The 21628-nt window shown below is 46.0% G+C and overlaps 1 protein-coding gene across 5 annotated transcripts in view; it reads left to right on the top strand.

The window, feature by feature from the left end:
• The window catches only part of GCNT2 (glucosaminyl (N-acetyl) transferase 2 (I blood group)), an 88207-nt gene that overhangs the window by 36180 nt on the left and 30399 nt on the right, over positions 1 to 21628 (top strand). The window contains exon 1 of one of the 5 annotated variants that reach the window (XM_065912547.1): positions 15192 to 16175. The exons of the other annotated variants lie outside the window; for them this stretch is intronic. Coding sequence (XP_065768619.1) covers positions 15257 to 16175 — 919 coding nt within the window. The 5' untranslated portion in view covers positions 15192 to 15256. Of the gene's footprint in view, positions 1 to 15191; positions 16176 to 21628 lie in introns of those variants that run through there. 5 annotated transcript variants of the gene reach the window in all.

Genomic DNA, 21628 nt, shown 5'->3' with positions numbered 1-21628 from the left:
TCCAACACTTAGGTTTTCTCCAACTCTGTTAGAATGAGAAATGGTGCTGGTCAGGCCAGAGAGAGTCCTTCTTTGGGGGAGGCCAGGAAGAGCGGCTCTCATTCCATTCTGTGTGGCTGTGTACAGATGGATTATCTCAATTTCTACCTTCTGGCCACATTCTCAAAGGAAACCCTTCAGGAGCACGAATTTCTCTGACTCATGCTATAGAGCATGGGGTTTAGAGTGAGCCTGAGGCTCTATCCTATGCCCCTGGTATGAATTCTGGTTCATGCTGATGTTTCTGAACTTCTCCAGTCTTTGTTATCACTGCTATCTGTCACCTGAAGAAAAGCCTGTTTTCTCTAGTTTTTCTGGTTATTCCCATAGCATTTTCTTTGGCTGGTCTGCCCCAGGGCAGAGTGCCAGAGACCATTGAGATGTTTTAAGTCTTGTGTGGTTGTTGAGTGTCTGCAGAAGCCAGTGCTGGTCGAGTTTTTTCACAGTCCCTTCCACAAGAAGCTCACTTGTCTTCTTGTCCCACTTTACAGTGGATCTAACGAAAACCTAAAGCTAGACTTCCCTGGGGGTCCAGTGGTTAAGACCCTGCCTTACGGTGCGGGAAACGAAGATCCTGCACGCCACAGCTAAGGAACCTGCGTGCCGCAGCCAAAAATATAGGCTTAGAATAGTTTGAGAAAAAAAGAAAAAGAAAAGGCAAAACTGCTCCATGCTTTGGCTTCAGCTCCTTTTTACACCCCCCCCCCTTGTTCTTTTGGATTTTTGCTCATCATTCCTCTGACCTTTCTCATGCCATGAGGCCTTTCTTCCATAAGAATGTTTTCATTTGCCTTTTCCTCTTTCCATTTTGTATACTTTTGTTTCTTTTGAGCCCCTTCATCAAATAGATTACCTCAACCTCAGAAATGACCACATTTCCTCATCTTTCAATACTAAAAATAGCGTGTTTCTTACTTTGATTTATTTTGCTTTTTTAACTTTGAGTTTTATTTATACGTGGACTTTCTTTGGGTGTGTGTTATGACTCTTTGAGGTGCATGTGACAGAAATGCAACTCGAAGTTGCTTAAACAAACGCACCAGGATTTACCGGATCTTGTCAACAGAACTGAGGTGTCCAAGGAGGGCCTCCAAGTAAAGCTAGACCACGGCTCGGAACAGTGTATTTGGGATTCTAATACACCAGAGTCCTCTCTCTCTAAGGTGACCCCTTGTCCCTGTGTGCACATGCCCGAGGGAGCATCTTGGGCATGGGCCTTCCATGCTAAAGCCAGGGAAGTCCCAGTTTGGTCCGAGATGGTCACTGTATCTCTGAGCAGACGGTTTTCAGTTTCTCCCTCCCCACATGGTGTCAGAGAGACTCAGAAGTAGCCCCAAGTGTTTGCTTCTCACAGCTGGCCCTCTCGGGAGAAAAGAAAGGTTTTTATTCCTGACAGTCCCAGCAGCAGCTCAGGGCAGTCATCAGAGTAGCCGTGTAGCACAGACATTGAAAGCTGGACCCAGGAGCCGAGCAACTGCTCTGCCATTCACAAGGCATGTAACTGGACAAGTTACCTAAATGTGGGCGCCTCAGTTCCCCCATCTGTAAATGGAGGAAATAATGATGTTTACCTCAGGTCTGTGAGGCTTCAATGAGTTTGGCCAGCACATATTTTGAGGTTTCATTTTTTTTTATTGTTGTTACTGTTATTATCATATTCTTCACCTGTAATATACATATTCATTCAATAAATTTATTTTATTGAAATATAGTTGGTTTACAATGTTGTATTAGTTTCAGGTATATAGCAAAGTGATTCACTTATGCATACATACATATCCCATTTTCAGGTTATTTTCCCTTACAAGTTATTACAAAATATCGAGTATAGTTTCCTGTGCTACACAGCAGATCCTTGTTGATTATCTGTCTTTGTAGATGTTTATTTGGCTGCCCCAGGCCTTGGTGGTGACACGCGGGATCTTTAGTTGTGGCACGCAGAATCTAGTTTCCTGACCAGAGATCAAACCCAGGGACCCTTCACGGGCGCACACAGTCTTAGCCACTGGACCACCAGCGGAGCCCCAGTTATCTATCTCATATACAGTAGTGTGCCTCTGGGCTTCCTGGGTGGTTCAGATGGTAAGGAATTTGCCTGCAACGCAGGAGGCCCAGGTTCAATCCCTGGGTTGGGAAGATCCCTGGAGAAGGGAATGGCAGCAACCCGCTCCAGTATTCTTGCCTGGAGAATTCCATGGACCGAGGAGCCTGGTGGACAAGATTGAGCGAAGACTGGAGGGCAGTGTGTCTGTGTTCATTCCAAACTCATAATTATCCCTCCCCCCCACCCTACTGAGCACTTGGACACTGTGCTGAGTCTGAGATAGAATAGTGAATAAGCGTATTCTGGGCTTCCCTGGTGGCTCAGATGGTAAAGAATTTTTCTGCAATGCAGAAAACCTGGGTTCTATCCCTGGGTCAGGAAGATCCCCAGAAGAAGGGAATGACTACCCACTCCAGTGTTCTTGCCTGGAGAATCCCATGGACAGAGGAACCTGGCGGGCTACAGGTCATGGGGTCACAAAAGAGTCGGACACGACTGAACGACTATCGCCTTCACTTTCAAGTATATAATAGTGAGTAACAAATCAGGCCCCTCCTTTCATGCAATATCCTAGGAGACAGACAATAAAAAGCAGACTGATAAGATAATTAGACTCTAAGTGCGATGAAGGAAACCCAGGAAGGGACCAACCTCTCGGTGAAAGCTGCAAAGTGAGGAGAGCCGTGGGAAGGAGTAGGGGGTTCCCGGCAGGGGGGTGAGGGGTTGCCAAGACCCCGCGGTGAGCAAGCGTTCCATGTGTCCAGGAGCCAGAAAAGCAGCCAGCGTGGGGGCCCAAGGGATCGAGGGTGAGAGCTGGACCCGGCGTGACGTGGGCGAGGCCCTAGTGTGGGGGTCACAGGGGGAACTTGACCCGGCAGCACCCATTCATAGGGTTATTAGCAGCAGAGGCAGGGGCTTGGCTCCTGCCAGGGACCCGGTGAATGGTCCGTGAGTGGGGTCTGGCTGTCGGCCTCCTTTCCGAGTCCTGTGCCATCACCCCCTCTCTGCTCATCTCTCTCCGACGATACTCGAACTTCCTTTCCTAACAACTTCCCCTGATGTCGTTCTCAGCCTGCTTTAATCCATCATCCAGCGATGGAATGACCTTGATAAGAGCACTGTGGTCCTGTGACCACGTCTCTCTCCTTAGACGCTAGCCGTGGATCCCCGTTACCTAAGCATGACATCCTGGCCCCTCTGCTGGAAGGGGGCTCATTGCCATGTGGCCCCCTTGACCTTCAAAGGGCTCAGCCTCCCTGCCTCGAGTCTTGCTGGTCCCCCCGCCCGGAGGCTCTAGAAGGCTCTGCCTCCCTCTCCCTCCTCTGACTGGCATGTGCTTTTCTTCAAAGATTCAGCTCAGAGTCACATTCTCTAAAGAGCCTTTCCTGATGCTCACTCCGATGGACTCCATCCCCGCCGTATCCCACGTACTCCTGTCAGTCTTGCGGTGCTGTGTCCGTGTTCCGAGAGGCCCTGGGAGACTGACCTGCAAGGGTAGCACCGGCACCTGCTAGTTTCTTTTTCCTTATTCCCTGCACAACGTCTGGCGAATGAGCAATGGAGTCCTGGCTCCTCGGAGTCATTTAACTTGTGCAAACTCAACTAGATTCTCTCTCTCTCTCTGTCTCACACACATGTACGTGCACACACACAGTGTATGTAAGTTTAAATGGTCATCCCTCCCCTGCCCACCATTCCACACAATGAGTCTGGGGTCCACAGGTGCATTCTGCTTATTCCCATGAGGAGGTCTTGGTTTTCAGGGCTCACCAACCTTAAAGAGACAGTGTGATCTCATGACGGCTCCTCAGCTAAAGCCAAGCTCTCCATCCGGTACTCATAACAGGTCACTCTCTGGACCCAGATTCAAGGGAGAATGTGCCGTGTTGGAATTATGGACAGACTGTTTCGTCTTAACGGGGCTCCTTCCCAGGGCCTTCCTCCAGAGGAATTCTGACTGCACGCTGTCTTCCCCTTACCTGTTGACTTTGAAACCCAGCCTATCTGCGGTATGAGTACCTTCTCTAAATGTTTGTTATTTATTGGCTAGGAATTGGAAAGGTCAGGGCCCAAATTTAGATCATCTAACTTCTAATTTAGGGTTCTGCCTCCGATCCTCAATGCATTGTATAGAATTGCTCTTTTTGAAAAGTTCTTCTTACTCCGAAAAGGCAGACAGAGATAAAAGTGCCATGAAGGAATGATTGTCTGAAGCCAGCAGTCTTTGGACAATACTTTGTCACCCAGAACTTTGAGCGATGGCTTCCACCTTAGGAAAAAGTTGCCATGTGTGTTAAAAGGCATTGCTTTTATAATCCCTCTGGAAATGTATTTAAGTGGATTCTGCTCTTTTCGTATTCTTGGTTGCTGGCTGCTGAACTGCGACTTGGATAGAGTTGATTTAGATCCACGGGTCTCGGTGAAATGTAGAACTGGGGAGAGTCTAGGTCTCAGGAAACATCCCCCTCGAGTCTTCACCAGGTTTGCTTTTTGGCTCTTGCTATTCCGTCTCCCTTGGTGATCTTACTGGCCTCCAAGCTCAACCCCATTCTGTCCTGATGAATCATAAGTCTCCATTGTGTTCCCCAGGCCCTCTCTGCATTCCTCCCAGGCCTTTGGGTATCTATTCCCGAGGCTCCCACTGGCCCTGCTCACACCTCCCCCTTTTATTGGCCTGCTTCCCATCACCCCCTTCTCCAGAACCCCAAGCACCGCCATCCTCCAAGTCAGCTGACATCTCCTCTCGCAGCGCCTCAGACCTGATCAGCACTTTCCACACATTCTGCGTGTGTCCAGTGAGCATCTCCATTGTGGTCCATCGTTACTGCTCTAACTCCGGCCCGTGGTGCCGACCTGTCCATGTGGTGCCCCTGGCCCACAAGTCTCCCTCTTCAAATCATTCTAACACTCTTGACATATTTTTCTTCGAAGAATAACTTCTCAATGCCAAAAGCCTCAGTGACTTTCAACAACAGCTTACTGAATTGTTCAATCCAATCGTCTCAACGTAGGACGTTTAAATCATGACCTGAATATGTCTACACTCAAGGCCTTGTCATGTGGGAAGTGGTCTCTGATTTTTAATCTCAATTTTGTCAAGCTTTGTTGTAACTCCTTTATGTCATTCTGTGATCTTCTTTGCGCTATAATTGTGAACGTGGATATCATATTGCCCTGACAACTATTATCTCTTTAGGGTCTTTTATATTTTTGGCAGCTCAACATAGGGAGCATCCAGTGGAATAAGAATAAATATTTACTGAACTGAATCAAATGGAAATAACGTTTTATATGCCCATCAGCACTGCTGCCAACTCAGCTTCAAATCAACCACCCTCTCTGTCACCACACACACAGACACACACACACATGTCTAGATCTCTTTGCCAAGTCTTAATGGGTCAGCTTCAGACTGCATCTTCTAGCATATTCAGGTTTCCTGGGAATTTTCCTGAAGTCCTTCCTACCCTGGTCAACAGCAACAGGACTGTTCTCCCTCTCTCTGTTTCTCCAAAGCATCTGGTTCATCTTGGGAAGGCTGCTCAATGCCAAGTTCATCCGGGGGTCAGCACCGGTTCAAGCCAGACTGGGCTCCAATCCACGGCCCACTATCTGTGAACTTAAGCAGTGGGCACCTACCTCTGCTCCAAAGAAATGCAAAGAGCAGCCTAATAGCAGAAGACCCTACTTTAAAGACCAGATCTGGGTTTGTACAGGGCTGTTGCTTTGGGCAACAGTGATGGCAGTAACCCATCATCTAATGAAGAAAATGACCCTTCTAAGATTTTTAGTGATTTTTTTCCCCCTGGATCTTGCGGTGAACAAATCTGCAGTCTTAGAAAGCAATATCCAAAGCAGCAGTTATAGAGAATTTCATGTGTGGCATGGAGTGGTTAAAAACAAAATCCAAACCTACACACCAGCAGTTATATTATTTTTCTAACCAACCATTTCTCCTTTGCTTTCATATGCATTACATTTATTTTCATCACTGCATCATTATTGATTGACTTTAATCTGTTTAGGTCAAGAATGATATGAAAGAATGCTGACTGAACTTAGGGCAACGAAAGCAAACATTCTGAGCCTTTTTTTTTTTTTTTTGAGAGAAACATGGATCATACCGTTTAATGCAGACCCAAGGCCTTGCATTTTTTGGAGGTAGGGATTACTTCCATTACAGATTCTTTTCATGTAGATCACATAAATACAATGCATTGTGATGACCCCAATTCAAAAATTACATGCTGCAGCCCATATTAACACTGACAGCTCCTCATAGAGAAAAAGAAAATTAAATTTTCTTGGCCTAACGAACCAGTTCTTAATGTGGTTTCTCAATGCCTGTCTTTCATCCTCTGACCTGAACAGTATGTGACATTCTTTCTTGACATGCTTTAGACAAAGCCATGGGTAGAAGGTTTTTTCCAAATGTCACTTCAGTTGTGTCCGAGTCTTTGTGACCCTATGGACTGTAGCCTGCCAGACTCCTCTGTCCATGGGATTTCCCAAGCAGGAATACTGGAGCAGGCCACCATTTCCTCCTCCAGGGGATCTTCCCAACCCAGGAATCGAACCCGAGTCTCCTTGTCTGTTGCATTGGCAGGCAGATTCTTTACCACTAGCGCCACCTGGGGACAGGTTCAAATAGTTGTGGCAAATGGGCTTAGCTGCTCTTAGGCATGTGGAATCTTCTGGCACCCTGCATTGGCAGGCCGATTCTTAGCCACTGTCCCTCCAGGGAAGTCCTCAGTTCCTAAGTGTGTTCTTTCAGGCTCACTCTTATTATGCATCACTCTGTGCTCAAGCCACAGTGGCCTGAGGATGTGTGTGGGAGGTCACAGAGGTTTTCTGCACTATTGTTTGCTAACTTTTGATGGTCTGCGTGGGCCTCTTACCCAGACCAGTGATTTCAACATTTCCTCTCCCTCCATCAGTTCAGTTTTCAGTTGCTCAGTCACGTCCAACTCTGCGACCCCATGGACTGCAGCACACCAGGCTTCCCTGTCCATCACCACCTCCCGGAACTTACTCAAACTCATGTTCATCGAGTCAGTGATGCCATCCAACCATCTCATCCTCTGTCATCCCCTTCTCCTTCTGCCTTCAGTCTTTCTCAGCATCAGGGTCTTTTCCAGTGAGTCAGTTCTTTGCATCAGGTGGCCAAAGTATTGGAGCTTCAGCTTCAGCATCAGCCCTTCCAATGCCTATTCAGGACTGATTTCCTTTAGGATGGACTGGTTGGATCTCCCTCCATACTGATCAGTTGTTGAATATCTCCTGGTTGGTATATCTTTCAGCAGTGAGGGCTGAGGACCAATGATATCTAGGATAACAAAAACATTTTGGTTTGCCCAGGACTTTCTCACTTTTAGCACTAAAAAAAAAAAAAAAAAAAAAATCCCTTGTCCTTGGAAATTCCTCAGACCTGGGCAAACTGGACAGTCAGTTACCCTGAGTACTGCCCTGACACATTGCCTCTCGTCTTTCTGATGCCCGAGGCATCCTGGGGCTGAGAATTAGTGCCCTAGATACTTATATTCCACTGATCAATTACTGGGTGGGGGGCGGGGGGAAGAGAGAGAACCAAGGCTACTCCGTTACATAGGTTACAACACATTTCAGACACACTGGAGGGTAGTAATCCAAACTACACCATCAGCCCTGAGCGCACTAACCAAAGGAGACCAGGGCTGAGCCTACCCTCCTTATAACAACTTTCCCTTTGTTTTTGAGGAGAAAAAATTGAGTTCAAGGATATCCTTTAAAAGGAATGATTGGTAAACAGAAAATTTTGACTGGAAAACTGTTTCAGGGCTTCCTTGGTGTCTCAGTAGTGGACTCCACCTGCCAATGCAGGAGACACGGGTTTGATCCCTGATCAGGGAAGATCCCACATGCTGTGGATCAACTAAGCCTCGTGTACCCCAGCTACTGGGCCTGCGCTCTAGAGCCCGGAGCCCCAACGACTGAAGCCCGCACATCTTAGAGCTGGTGCTCTGCAGCCAGAGAAGCCACCGCCGTGAGAAGCCGCAACTAGAGATCAGACCCCGCGCTGCAACTAGAGAAAGCCCGAGCAGCGATGAAGACCCAGCACAGCCAAAAATAAATAGATAAAATGATATTAAAAAAAGGAAAACACTTTAACCAGTGGGAAAACCAAGGGTGAGGATTTTCTTCCATCAAATACAGACACAGGACATATCCTGGAGGCAAATTTTATCCAACTTTCATTTCTAGGAAAGCAGAAGAGACATCTGCTTGTGGAGATTCAGCCAAGCCACTCTGCCCCGACAAGCAGTCTAAACTCAAAGAAAGCGACAGGTTCTGTGGAAAAGAGGCTAGTTTAAAACTAGTTTGAAACAGAAAGCTAAGCAAGAATTTAATAGGGCTATTAAAACTAGAAGTTGGAGGAAGCCACTGGCTACCTCTATTTTAAGACAGTTTTGCTTTCATTTATTCGAATACGTTTAGAAGAGAAAGAGTGTCTTCAAGATATAGATTGTTGGTAGCAGCTGAATGATAAGATATTATCTCTTAGTATAATCTCTGTGCAACTTAGTAGAAATATCTCTGTGCAACTTCAACATTCAAAAATATGGGGGTGGAGGAGTTTGGTGGATGAGAAGGGTACCAGAAGTATGTCCAGATTTGAACAGAGGCAAAGTCTTCTCATGAATTTGCCATCTTCTTTTTTCCTCAGGGCAGACACTTGGAAACAGAGAAAAGTTGCATAGAAAGACAAATAGTCACTGATTCTGTCCCTTGAGATTTAGCGGAATCAAGCCAAAGATCAAATATGTGTGAGTTTGGTTTTTGCTTTTGTTTTTGTTTTGGCTTGGAAAACTGGAATTAAATCTAGGCAACTAACCATAAGAGGGGAAGAAATTGGCTGCCCCAAAGAGGCTGCCAAGGAAGTAGAAAAAAAGTAATGTGATCTTAGAAGTAAAAGGGTAAGCTGGAGTGATGTTATGTGGAATAGTATAGAAAAATACAGGAGCCTTCCAAGCCAGATTGACTTTCATAGACTTCCTATGACTCCTTTTTGAATATTCAGCAGCTAAGATACAATGATCCCAGGAAACTTTCTGAGGGCCATATAGTAGACAGCTGAACCAGATTTAAACCCTGCTCTAAAGCCTTGGTCTTCACCAGCATGCTCTATCACAACCTTTTACAGGGTGCACCAGCCCACTGGGTCTCTAAGTATAGGCTGCAACTATACTTTGAGAGGCTGCAACTGGGGGACTTCCCTGGTGGTCCAGGGGCTAAGATTGTGAGCTTCCAACGCAAGGGGCCTGGGTTCAATCCCTGGTTGGGGAACTAGATTCTTCATGCCATAACTAACACCCAGTGCAGCCAAATAAATTAAAAAAGAGAGAGAGAGGCTACAGTTGGGAATAAAGAGCAGTTCCCTCACTGTGGGATGCAGGAGAGGGCTGCAGAGACTGGCTCTGCCTGTGATAACCACGGCTTTGATGGCGCCCACCTGTCCTTTGGGGTCTTTTAGGGCTACCCAGGTGATGCTAGTGGTAAAGGATCCGCCTGCCAATGCTGGAGACACGGGTTCAATGCCTGGGTGGGGAAGAAACCCTGGAAGAGGAAATGGCAACCCACTCCAGCATTCTTGCCTGGAGAATCCCCATGGGCTGAGGAGCCTGGCGGGCTATAGTTCATGGAGTCGTAAAGAGTTGGACATGACTGAGCGACTAAGCAAAGATGAAGAATGGCTCGTCAAGCCCTGCAGCTCTGCCTCACGAGAGGTACCCAGAAGGTCGACGGGTGCTTCAGGCTCTGTGTGAACCGTGTTTGGCAACAGAGAGAGATGCTATAAGATTTGTTGAGTACACCTTCTGTGCAAGGTATCACTCTAAGCTCTTTTTGTGTACTAACCTATTAAGATCTCTTTGGAACGCTGTGAGGTCAGTCTCCTAGTATCTCCGTTTTATAGGAGAAAGGAAACAGGCACGGAATCCCGTGTACTTTAACCCTGATGGGCTGTGTTGGGCATTCAGGCAAGTACAAGGAAGACCAACATTACCCTTTCTCCTCATTTCACATTTCTTCATCTGGAAAGTAATTATGAATACTCTGATGTTATAAAATACAGGCCTGGAGGAACTTGATTATGATCTAGAAAAGAAATCAGCCAAAAACATACAACCTGTGGGCTAAATCTGACCTATTCTTTTACTGACCACAAGCTAAGAATGATTTTACATTTTTAAAGGGTAGTAAAATAAATTTTAAAAACCTATTTTATGACTTGAAAATAGTATGAAATGGAGATATCAGTGTCCATGGATAAAGTTTTGGCAGGACACAACACATATTGTTGTGGCTACTTTCAGAGCACAGTCTAGGGTTGACTGGTTGCCTCAGAAGCCAAACAGCTCACAAGCCTAAAATGCTTACTACCTGGCCCTTCACAGAAAAAGCAGTGGCTTCTGCTATAGAAGCCTGTGATAGACAAGTTTTGGCAGAATTGTGAGTTTGCTGGGTAATTTAGAACCTGCCCTTTTGTGTGCAAAATGGTTAAACTAAAAAAGGAAAAACAAATTAATTTGAATAAGCATATTTTAGAAATGCCTTTTTAAATAGACTATGCAAAATACATGTACAAGAATATGTGAATGTATTTACATTTCACTAAATGCTAGTACTCTGCTTGTTTTCAACCCCCAACTGCTAGGTTGGCCTGCACAGTTTTCAAGCCTTTTCACTAACTGATTTGACAATTTTGTTTATTTTTAAACATTTACTTATTTATCTGGCTGCATCGGGTCTTCGTTGTGGCCCGAGAGATCTTGGTTGCATCAAGCAGATCTTTATGGCACATAGACTCTCTTGGTGCTGTCCACAGGCCCTGTAGCCGTGGTAGCTGTGGTACTGGGGCTTAGTTGCTCTGAGCATGTGGGATCTTAGTTCCCCCACCAGGAATCAAACCCACGTCCCCTGCATTGCAAGGCAGAGTCTTAACCATTGAACCACTAGGGAATTCCCTTATCCAATCATTTTAAATACTGTACAAAATGCCAGTCATTCTTTAATCGAATGATCTTGAATTGTTTATTTTTCAGGTTAATTTCCATTATAGGTTATTACAGGGCAATACCAAGGAATATAGTTCCTTGTGCTACACGGTACATCCTTGCTGTTTATCTATTTTATATACAGTAGTGTGTACCTATTAATCCTAATTTACCTCTCTCCTTTCCCCTTTGGTAACCGTAAGCTTGTTTGCTATGTCCATGAGTCTTTCTGTTTTATATTTAGATTCCCTGTATTAATTTTTAGATCCACATATACATGGTATGTTTGTCTGACTTACTTCACTTAGTATGATATTCTCTAAGTCTATTCATGGTGCTGCAAATGGCAGTATTTCATCCCTTTTTTTTATGGCTGAGTAATATTCCATTGTGTTCCACATCTTCCTAAACCAGTCATCTGTTGAAGGGTATTTAGGTTGTTTTGGTTCCTTCACTATTTGTGAGTGCTATGAACATTGGGGTGCATGTATCTTTTCGTATTTGCCTTCATTTTTTCTGGATATATGCTCAGGAATGGGGTTACTGGGTCATTTGGTACCTCTATTTGTAGTTTTTTATGGAGTTTTTCTTGAACCTACTTTACTCTGAGTCTATCACCTATTGCTGACCAGAGGATGCCCAGTCTAACTGTTCTACATCCCTCTTCTAATTTGTGACTTCTTACCTGTTTAGTTCTAAGAAAGTGTGTTAGGATTGTGTCTAAACTAAAAGTAAATAAACTAAGCCTCAAGAGAGATTCAAGTACATGAGCTCTGATGTTTAAACCAAAGGTGAAAAATTGTATTGTGGGGGGCTGATGCAGTCTTCAGGGTGCTGGTGTGGGCATTCACTTGGGTCTTAAAAATTTGTTTATTACCCCTAAATTTGTTAATTACTTGATAACTTTTAAAGAGTTTGGAAATTTTTTTAATATAAAATTCAGATTTCTCTCTCCTCTTAAAACATTTGCAGAGCTGGCAGCTTTGGCCCCATGACCCTACATGTTACTCACTGCTGGCTGTGAGAGGGAGCTGCTTACTGAAGGTGGCTCTTGTTCAGTCTCAACCCCACGGACTGCAGCACGCCAGGCTTCCCTGTCCTTCACTATCTCCTGGCGTTTGCTCAAATTCACATCCACTGAGTCAGTGACTATGCCATCCAGCCATCTCATCCTCTGCTATCCCTGTCTCCTCCTACCTTCAGTCTTTCCCAGCATCAGGGTCTTTTCCAATAAGTTGGCTCTTCACATCAGATGGCCAAAGTACTGGAGCTTCAGCTTCAGCATCAGTCCTTCCAATGAATATTCAGGGTTGCTTTCCTTTAGGATTGATCTCCTTGCTGTCCAGGGGACTCTCAAGAGTCTTCTCCAGAACATTTAGAAAGCTGTAGGTGACTCTTCACCACCGTCCCCACCTTCTCTCAGCCTCCCCGACACCACGGCCAAGTGTTAGCTGCCGCTCAGGAATTCACTAGCCCCATTTTTCCTGCTCTTCACCAGCTTAACCTATTTTTTTTTTTTTTTTTCACTTTTTTCACTTACCTGTCTGTACACATTCAGATGTATGAATCCAGCCTATGATGTGTGATCTTTATTTTGGTTGCCAGGAGACCTTTTCTTGTTTACCTTCTGGGTTTCCATATGGTCGAAGTGTTTGAGGTTGTCAGAATGACACAGCTCAAGCCTTGGGTGGGAAGCTGGATGGTGTGACCTTGGTGGACCTGAGAGCACCCAACAAAAACCAAAAACCATTGCCTTGATGCAGTAGCCAGTACTTGCGGTGAAAAAAAGCAGCTGAGCTTTAAGGACTTGAGAACAGATCAGGCCCAGGCTGTAACTCTGCCTGGACAAGAAGCCATTCATGTTTTACCTCTGAGAGCCCAGCTGGGGTGGACACACAGCTCAGATGAGGTTAATGAGGACTGAAGCTGTTGGGGAAGCACACCGACTGAAACCGCCCACCGAGCAGGCACCATGGCGATTATTTGCGTGAGTTATTTTACGACAGGAGGTCTTGGTGAGGAACACAGGAAGTGATAAGGCACTGTCCTCCGGAAGATTTCGGGAAGGGTCAAAAGGAGACGCCACGTGTCCTACCGCCTCCCAGAATCCTTCTCGCTGGCGTCCATCTTGGCTGAGCGCCGGGAAGGACCCTGAGTCGGAGTGATTGGCCAAAAGCAACCCGGAAACGAATTCCGTGGCCATAAGACTTCAGACTGTGAGCCACGCGGCAGAGCGGTTCTCCTGCTCTCCACCCGGGCGCCTCTTGCCAGCAAACTCTCTTCCTTTGTCAGCGCGTGTGTCTCCTCAGGCAATACATCTCCAAGTGTTAGACAAGAGCCCACCCTCGGGTCCTGGAAGGGGTCCCCCTTCCTGCAACAAAGTGATTGTAGAGGGAAAAAAGATCCCGCCTCATTCTCCAAAAGCTCCCGGCCCCACCTAGCCTTTTTTTGTTTTGATGTTTGAGCTGATCTCACTATGTGTCTATCTCCTTGTGCTTGCTGGCTCCTTGATTGTGACCATAAACATGTCCTGGGGGCAGAGAGAGGCAGGGAGTGATACAGAATGTCCACTTGACGACAGTTTTCAATCTGTTAAGCCAACCGGAGGGAGGAGAGCAGATATCCTGTCCTGGTTGGAAGGTATTAGCTTAGTCTGCCCAATTATTTGCTGGAGGAAAATTATTTGCCTGCTCAGTTGCTTCAGATACCAGAAAACAAACCTCCTGCTGGGCCAGCCACTACAAAAGGCATCGCACTCTCATCTCCGGCTGCTCCTCTGCTGCCGCTGCTAAGTCGCTTCGGTTGTGTCCGACTCTCCGTTGGCTCAGGAACTGTCCCCCAGACGCATGCTTCCCACCCACCTGCCTTGAACGCACTCCACCTTTGCTGAGCGCTGGAGGCACCTGGCTCAGGTGAGCTATGAGAAGCCATCTGTAATGTGACCAGACCTGCTGAGCTTCTCTTCCTGGCTTCCCTGAACGACACTGGAGGAGACTTCCAGGAATTTTGCTCAGTCCCGAAACCTTTGTTCTCCCTTCAGAGTAAGGAAGTAGGAGCGGAGTTGGGTGGAGAGGGAACTCTTTGGAGCTCTCTCAAGTGACCTACAGTCTGAGGATGTCAGGCTGTTAAAGAGACCTAATAGCTAGTTGTGCCACACGTGCTAGATAATACTGTGTCAACAGCTCCAGTTATCTGAAGCTCTGTGTGAAATGGGAACCAACCTTTGCCTCTGGGAACAAGCTATCACCTTTCTCCCAGGCAGGTGGAACTAAAATGCGTTTCATTTATGCCTCCACACTGACTCTTGAATATCAAGTCACTCCTAGCTTCCTTCTGCCCTCATCCTGTGCCCTTGAAAGTGTAATTCTTTTTTTCCTCTATCCATGGACATATATATGCTACGTAACATCATTAGAAACTGTCTGATTTATTTCAGGGAACACCTACCTTGCCATCAGATTTTTTTTTCTCCTCCAATAATCTTCTACTTAGGCATGTTGCAAGGGTTTTTTTTGTTATCTGTGTCTGACTTATACGCCCAAAGGTAGAGGTAACACTGAAATGAAATAAAGTGGCAGAGACCCAGAAAGAGAAATAAACCCGAGGAGGAGAAATCCACAGGCAGCAGTTTTCAAGGACTGCTAGCTTGTCGGGGTGAGCCAGAAAAAGGAGAACCATTTAATTTGAAAAGGAAGGGGAAAGCGTGAGAAGGGAGATCAGGCCACAGAGATTGGATGGAGGGGGGGCGGAGTGAAGCCCGGGAAACAGCCCGGGTGAAAGGAGCCGGCACTCCAGACTTTGCTGAGATCCACTGGCGTCTTGTATGCAAATGAGAAGGGCTTCCCGGAGCTGCCCTCCCTGAGCCCGGCGCCTTTTGCCAGCAGCCGGGTGGCACCACGGAGGCCAGAAGCCCAGGACGCTTTAAGAAGCATCTCTGGTCGTTGCCAGGAGAGGATGGACAGCACCCAGAAGCAGAGAGTAAATGCGGATTAAAGGACCCGGCAGAAGGAAGCCCGCTTGAGAAGCTGTTGAAATTCCAAGATTGGCAAAAGAAGTCAGTTCCACCTCTTCACTCTTGTTTCAGGAGCCAATTGTTTCTTAGTCTTTGGAGAGAGATTCCTTCCCCAGGGAAGTGAAAATAATGAACTTCTGGAAGTATTGGTTTTTTGCTTTCATGGGAGTCAGTGTGGTTATTTTTGTGATCCTTTACAGTGACCAGTTAAGCCAACAGAAAAGTCACAGAAATAGCTCCGTTGAAAGGGACTTGGGGATACACGCCTGTAAGGATGCCTTAGATGAGAAGTCAACCTTCTTGTGGGAAAAGACATTGATGTCCCCTGTGGGAAGTGTCAATTGCAAGGACTACCTGATCCAGAATCGCTACATCACAAGGCCTCTGTCGAAAGAAGAAGCCGAGTTCCCTTTGGCATATGTCATGGTCATCCATAAGGACTTTAACACTTTCGAAAGACTCTTCAGGGCCGTCTACATGCCCCAGAACATCTACTGCATTCACGTGGATGAGAAAGCCACAATTCAGTTTAAGAAGTCTGTGTGGCAGCTGCTGAATTGCTTCAAGAATGCTTTTCTTGCTTCAAAGATGGAGCCTGTGGTCTACGCAGGAATTTCCAGGCTCCAGGCTGACCTGAACTGCCTGGAAGACCTTTTAGCTTCTGAAGTTCCATGGAAATACTCCATCAACACCTGTGGGCAAGATTTCCCCCTGAAAAGCAACAGGGAGATCGTTCAGTATCTCAAAGGATTTAAAGGGAAAAACATCACCCCCGGGGTGCTGCCTCCCGATCATGCGGTAAAGCGGACGCGATATGTCTACCAGGAGCACTTGGACAGAGGTGGCTCCTATATGAAAAATACTGGTATTTTGAAAACCTCCCCTCCCCACCAGTTGACCATCTACTTTGGCACTGCCTACGTGGCCCTCACCAGAGAGTTTGTCAAGTTTGTCTTCCAAGACCAAAGGGCCATTGATCTGCTCCAGTGGTCCAAAGATACCTATTCTCCTGATGAACATTTTTGGGTGACTCTTAATAGGATCCCAGGTGGGTATGAACTTCCATTCCTGTTGGGTTTTTATTTTCCCCTTATCCGTAGATTGAGTTTGCTAACATTCAGCTCTTCTTTGAAATTATTTGGGAAAAAAGAAAAAAATGCCTGGAAAGCGATTAGTCAGCTTTCTTTTTAATGGCAACTCTACTGTCTTATGGGCCTCCCTTGTGGCTAAGATGGTGAAGAATCTGCCCGCAGTGCAGGAGACCCGGGTTTGATCACTGCATTGGGAAGATCCTCTGAAGGGATGGAATAGAAACCCACTCAAATATTCTTACCTGGAGAATCCCATGGACAGAGGAGCCTGGCGGGCTACAGTCCCTAGGGTCCCAAAGAGTCAGACATAACGGAGTGACTAACACACATGCTACCATCTTATAACTGTGCTACATAGTGATCTAAGAAATATGCCAGTTTCCCGGAGTGCTGGCAAAACCGCCTTTGAGGATGTATCACATAGTTCCTGACCTTGTGTTCAGTCTTTTTTTTTTTTTTTTTTTTTAAATTGAGGTATAACTGACATACAATAGCTCAATCTTTTGAATAAATGCCTTTCATAGTCCTTGATAAGAACAATTTTGACATAGTGAGACTGATTTTGAATAAGCATCCTATGAATTGAAATAGGTGGTGTTTCTCTTAGAGGCTGTTACACTGTATTATACTGATGCTCAAAGTTCACGGGGCTGTTTCATCTTTGGATGTTTACAAATTACCACTCTGGCTTGAACGTCTCTAGTCTCAGACCTGACCAGGTGTCCAGGTCTCAACTGACTTGGTTCAGTAAATCTAGTCTGATATTTTATTGCCTAGGAGAGTGAATCACCGTGAGTTGAAACATACGGAGAGACATTCTAGCTGGAGCTGACCTCAAGTCACTTCTCAATTGTTAAGTCCCATTTTCTTAGAAATTCCCCTTTGCAGTCTCTTGTTTTGATATACTGTGAAGTCTTTCCCATTGTTCATGATAATTTGGGCTAAGGTATTTGAGGCATGGAGGCAGGAAACAGCAGCAGATTCCCCCTTTAGGTTCAGGCTTGGGTTTCTTTTCAAAGTTCTGTTTCCCATATGTTGTCTGGGAAGGTCCCTGTGACCTGTAGGGCTTCTTCCTGGTGATGTCCCAATGCGCTAGTTTCTATTATTGCGCCAGCTTGCCTGTGGGTGTCAGCCCTGCGGGGAGGTGACCCCGAGCCTGCCACGCTTGAAATACCTCCTTTCTCTTGGCTGCAGTATCGCTCTTGTTGGCACATACGAGTGCCACCTTCATACCTGAACGTGGACTCATAGCAATTGTTAGGTGCCCAATAGCTCAGCATCCCTGAGGGCTAATCTAGAGTGGCGGTTACAGAAACCTACTTAAAGAGGGGTGGGAAAAGGACTGGCAAGGTGGTTGGGGACAGACCAGTAGTAATTTCAGTGAATTTCAGACAATAGTAAGTTAACAGTTCACAGAGACTTGCAGAAGGGGGTGTGAATCAACATTTTTCACAGTGTAAGTTGCAACTGAAAGTGGGGTGCGGTGGCTTGCCGCTCAGAAGAACCAAGGTTGGTGGGAAGGAAGGTTTGCTTTATTTTGGATGCTAACCATGGAGTGGGGAGGGCAGACTTCTGTCCAAAGGAGGACTTTCCCCTACTGACAGCCAGTGGGCAAGAGCTTCTATAAGCTGAGGGAGGGGCTACGGGCAGAAAACAGCACAGTCAGCGCTGACAGTCATCTTGAAATTGGTCATCAGTGGTTGGTTTGCTCCAATTTCCTTGACACCTGTTCTCAGAATTGTGGCGGCTTATGTCATGGCTGTGGTCTTACCATCAAGTAGTTAACTTACCTGAGGTTTCAGTATCTGTAAGACAGCTCACAGGATACGGCCCAGATATTTATCTATAGCCCTTGAGAAGGAACTCAAGATCCTTGACTACGCTTAATGACAGCATTATTATTATTTGATCTCCTTTGACTATTTTCTTTTGTTTCTGCATTTTCTTACTTCTCTGATTCAACTTATTCTTTGGCTAAAGTTTTTCCACAGACAAAAGGCAGGCAGAGGACATGGGGGGTGGGGGGACAGAGGGGGTGGGGGGGCAAGGGCCATAGGCAGGGTCCTGCTCCATTTCACAGTGAGTGTTCATCCTAATTGTTCACAAATAAGTGTAAACATTCTGTACATGGCATGTGATACCGTTTTTGTTAATACAGTCTGTGCTGTGTATGTTATGCTCTATAGCACCTCTTTTAATTATGACAAATAATTATTGTTATCCTCATGTACAGATGAGGAAAATGAGGCTTAGGAGCAGTGGAAGCCGTTCAGTCCTGTCTGACTCTTTGCAACCGTACGGACTGTACCCCGCCAGGCTCCTTTGTCCATGAAATTTCTCCAGGCAAGAGTACTGGAGTGGGTTGCCATTTCCTTCTCCAGGAGATCTTCCCGACTCAGGGATCAAACCCGGTTCTCCTGTATCCCAGGCGGATTCTTTACCATCTGAGCCCCTAGGGATGTGCTAGGTTCACACAGCTTGTCCAAGGCAAAGCTGGGATCTCCTGGATTTGCGAGCCCTAAAGACTGAAGTGTTTCTCTTGTACCAGGAAAAGGAACAGTCTTGTTTTGTTTTTTTTCTTTGCTGTATATCTAAAGCAAATTCCCTGCAGAACCCCAGAAAGGTGAAAGGACGAGGTTGGAAGAAAAATGCAGAGAACAGTGAAAGTAAGCCCTGCCTGACCACTCTAAGCTAGAAGTCAGGTTAGCAGGGATATGGAAGAGAGTGTGTGTGTGTGTGTGTGTGTGTGTGTGTGTGTGTGTGTGTGTGTGTGTTTGGAGCCATAGGAAGGTGCCCTTGCTGGAACCGACCTCCACAACCCACCCAGGCTTCTGTACCTGCTCCCCAAGCCCGCTCTAGACCAGGCTGTGGTTTGGCTCTCCCTTCATGCAGCCAGTGGGCCTGGGAAGTGATCTTCAGGGCTCCTCTGCTGCTCATAGAAAATGGTGGGCGAGACCCATCCAGGCTGACTTTGAACCTAGTCCCTGTTAAATGATAACAAAAAGAACACGAAGAATCTTGAGGACATCATCTCCCTACAGAGTAGAAAAGAAGTCTTCAAAAACAAAACAAAATAAGAACATTGCGCCATGTCTGTTTTCAGCAATTAACAAATACTTACTAAGCCCCGAGTGGTACCTGGCACTGTTCCGTGAACTGAGGGTGACTCTGGAAGGAGACAGGTATGACTTTATGGAATTTAAGTTTTGAGATTTGAATGGTTGTGTATCAGGTTTAGTGACTTTTTTGTTCATCAGGTTTTAGTATATTGAGCTAATCCCCACTCCTACCCATTCCAACTCCTCAAAATGTTGTGGGTTGTTTTTTTTTCCTCCTGATTATCTGTCCCTATGTTAAAAAATAAGGAATGTATTCAAGAGCTTTAAAATTTTTAAGTTAAAATTTTTTTAACTCTATGAGCTGCTGATATTAATGCTTCCTTGTATTCTTCCAGAGACATTTTATTAAGTTTATAGATAATAAGATTAATTAAACATTGTGTGTGGAAAATAGTATGCTTTCTTTCTTTTTTTTTTTAAGTTTACAAAATACACAGGAAAAAGAATGGTCCTTTTTTTAGGCACCCTATTGCTGACTCATTGGTAAAGACCCCGATGTTGGGAAAGATTGAGGACAGGACTATGGGGCAACAGCGGATGAGATGGTTGGATGGCATCACCAACTCGATGGACATGAGTTTGAGTAGGCTCCAGGAGTTGGTGATGGACAGGGAGGCCTGGAGTGCTGCGGTCCATGGGGTCACAAAGAGTCAGACACGACTTAGTGCCTGAATGAGAACAAAGTGAGTGAGAAACGGAAGTTGACAAGATGTAACCTCTATTTAGATCATATGCAGACATTTAGGAAACTAATTTTCACTTGAAGTTTTTTGAAGCATTTCTGATTGTTCACTTGTTTGTTTAGTTTTTTGGCCATATCATGGGGCATCTTACCTTCCCTACCATGACTGAACCGGTGCCCCTTGAAGTGGAAGCACAGAGTCTTAAACTCAGGACCGCCTGGGAAGACCCATTATGTATTTTTTTTAATATGTACATATTTTATTTTTTTTTTAATTTGGCCATGCCATGCAGCATGCATGAATGATCTAAGTCCCCTGACTAGGACTTGAACCTGGGCGTGAACCCCTAGACCGCCAGGGAGCTCCCCAACAACCCAGCAGGACTCTCTGACCTGACCCCTCCCCTCCCTTACCCCAACTCTCTCCCTTACTGCTTTGTACGTAAGGCCTCACACTTCACCCCCCAGCAACTACTTGGTCCTACACACTTCGGCGATTTTCCCTTAATTTTTTTTTTGGTGACTTTTTATGATGTCTTCTCTGAGCTACCTTTCCTATCATCTCTGACTATTCCTATGCATCCTTTGTAACCCTCCTTGGATGTCACCTCCTCCAGAAGCCATCCTTGATAACCCACCTCCCAGACGACTGGTGCTCCTATACGCCCTGCCACCGCTCCCAGCACTGAATTATAACTACCTGCTAAGTGAAACGCCCCTCTGCCCTTCCTTCTCTGTGTTTGCGTCCTTTAGGGTGGGAATGTGACATCCATTTTCATCTTTTCCGTCACCGCCCCTACACTGCGACCTATTGCTGTGCCTGAAGAGGGCTCGACGCTTGTGGGTTGGGTCTGGGGAGGTGTTAGTTAGGAGACACTGGATACACGCATATGTATGGCTGAGTCACTGCTTTGCGCCTGAAACTGTCACGACATTGTTAATCAGCTATAAAAGTCTGAAAAAGAAAGTTCAGAGAGTGATGTCCGCTATCTGAGGTGGGGAGGAGTAATTTTTGATAGTAAGAATCAGAGAAACAGTAGGTAGGCTTGAAGGTATAATTCCATAAGAGCTAGGCCAAAAAGTGATACCAGTAACAAGAAAGATAACCAGTCCTTGTGGAATTATAAGAGTTTCAGCTGGAATGTTAATAGGGCAGAATCATTGCTTAGAAAACTGATTCCCAGGGACTTCCCTGGTGGACCAGTGGTTAAGACTCTATACTTCCACTATAAAGGGTGCAGGTTCAATCCCTGGTCAGGGAACTAAGAGCTGAGTGGTCCAATAAACAAATAAAAACTGGTTCCCAGGTAGCCAGCTGGGCCCGTGCAGTCTCCTCTGATGACCAGAGCAAGCACCCGTTCCCTGGGTGGACCCCGCCAGCTAGTTTCTGTCTTACCTGCCCTCAGTCTGAGTTTCTCCCACAGCTCAGCACTTGCCCAGCCCTGCAGTTTGTCTCCCACTTGGCTACTCCCGGTTCACAGAGTGGGCTTCTTCTGTCTGAATTTGACCCAGAGTATCCCTTGGGAGCTTTCCTGTGGCTCAGATGGTATAGAATGTGCCTGCCATGCAGGAGACCCAGGTTCACTCCTTGGGTCGGAAAGATCCCCTG

This window comes from Muntiacus reevesi, chromosome 20 (genome assembly GCF_963930625.1).
Source record: "Muntiacus reevesi chromosome 20, mMunRee1.1, whole genome shotgun sequence".
NCBI classification, from domain to species: Eukaryota; Metazoa; Chordata; class Mammalia; order Artiodactyla; family Cervidae; genus Muntiacus; species Muntiacus reevesi.
Note: the sequence above shows the minus strand (reverse complement) of the source record. Positions and strands in the feature narration are given on the sequence as shown.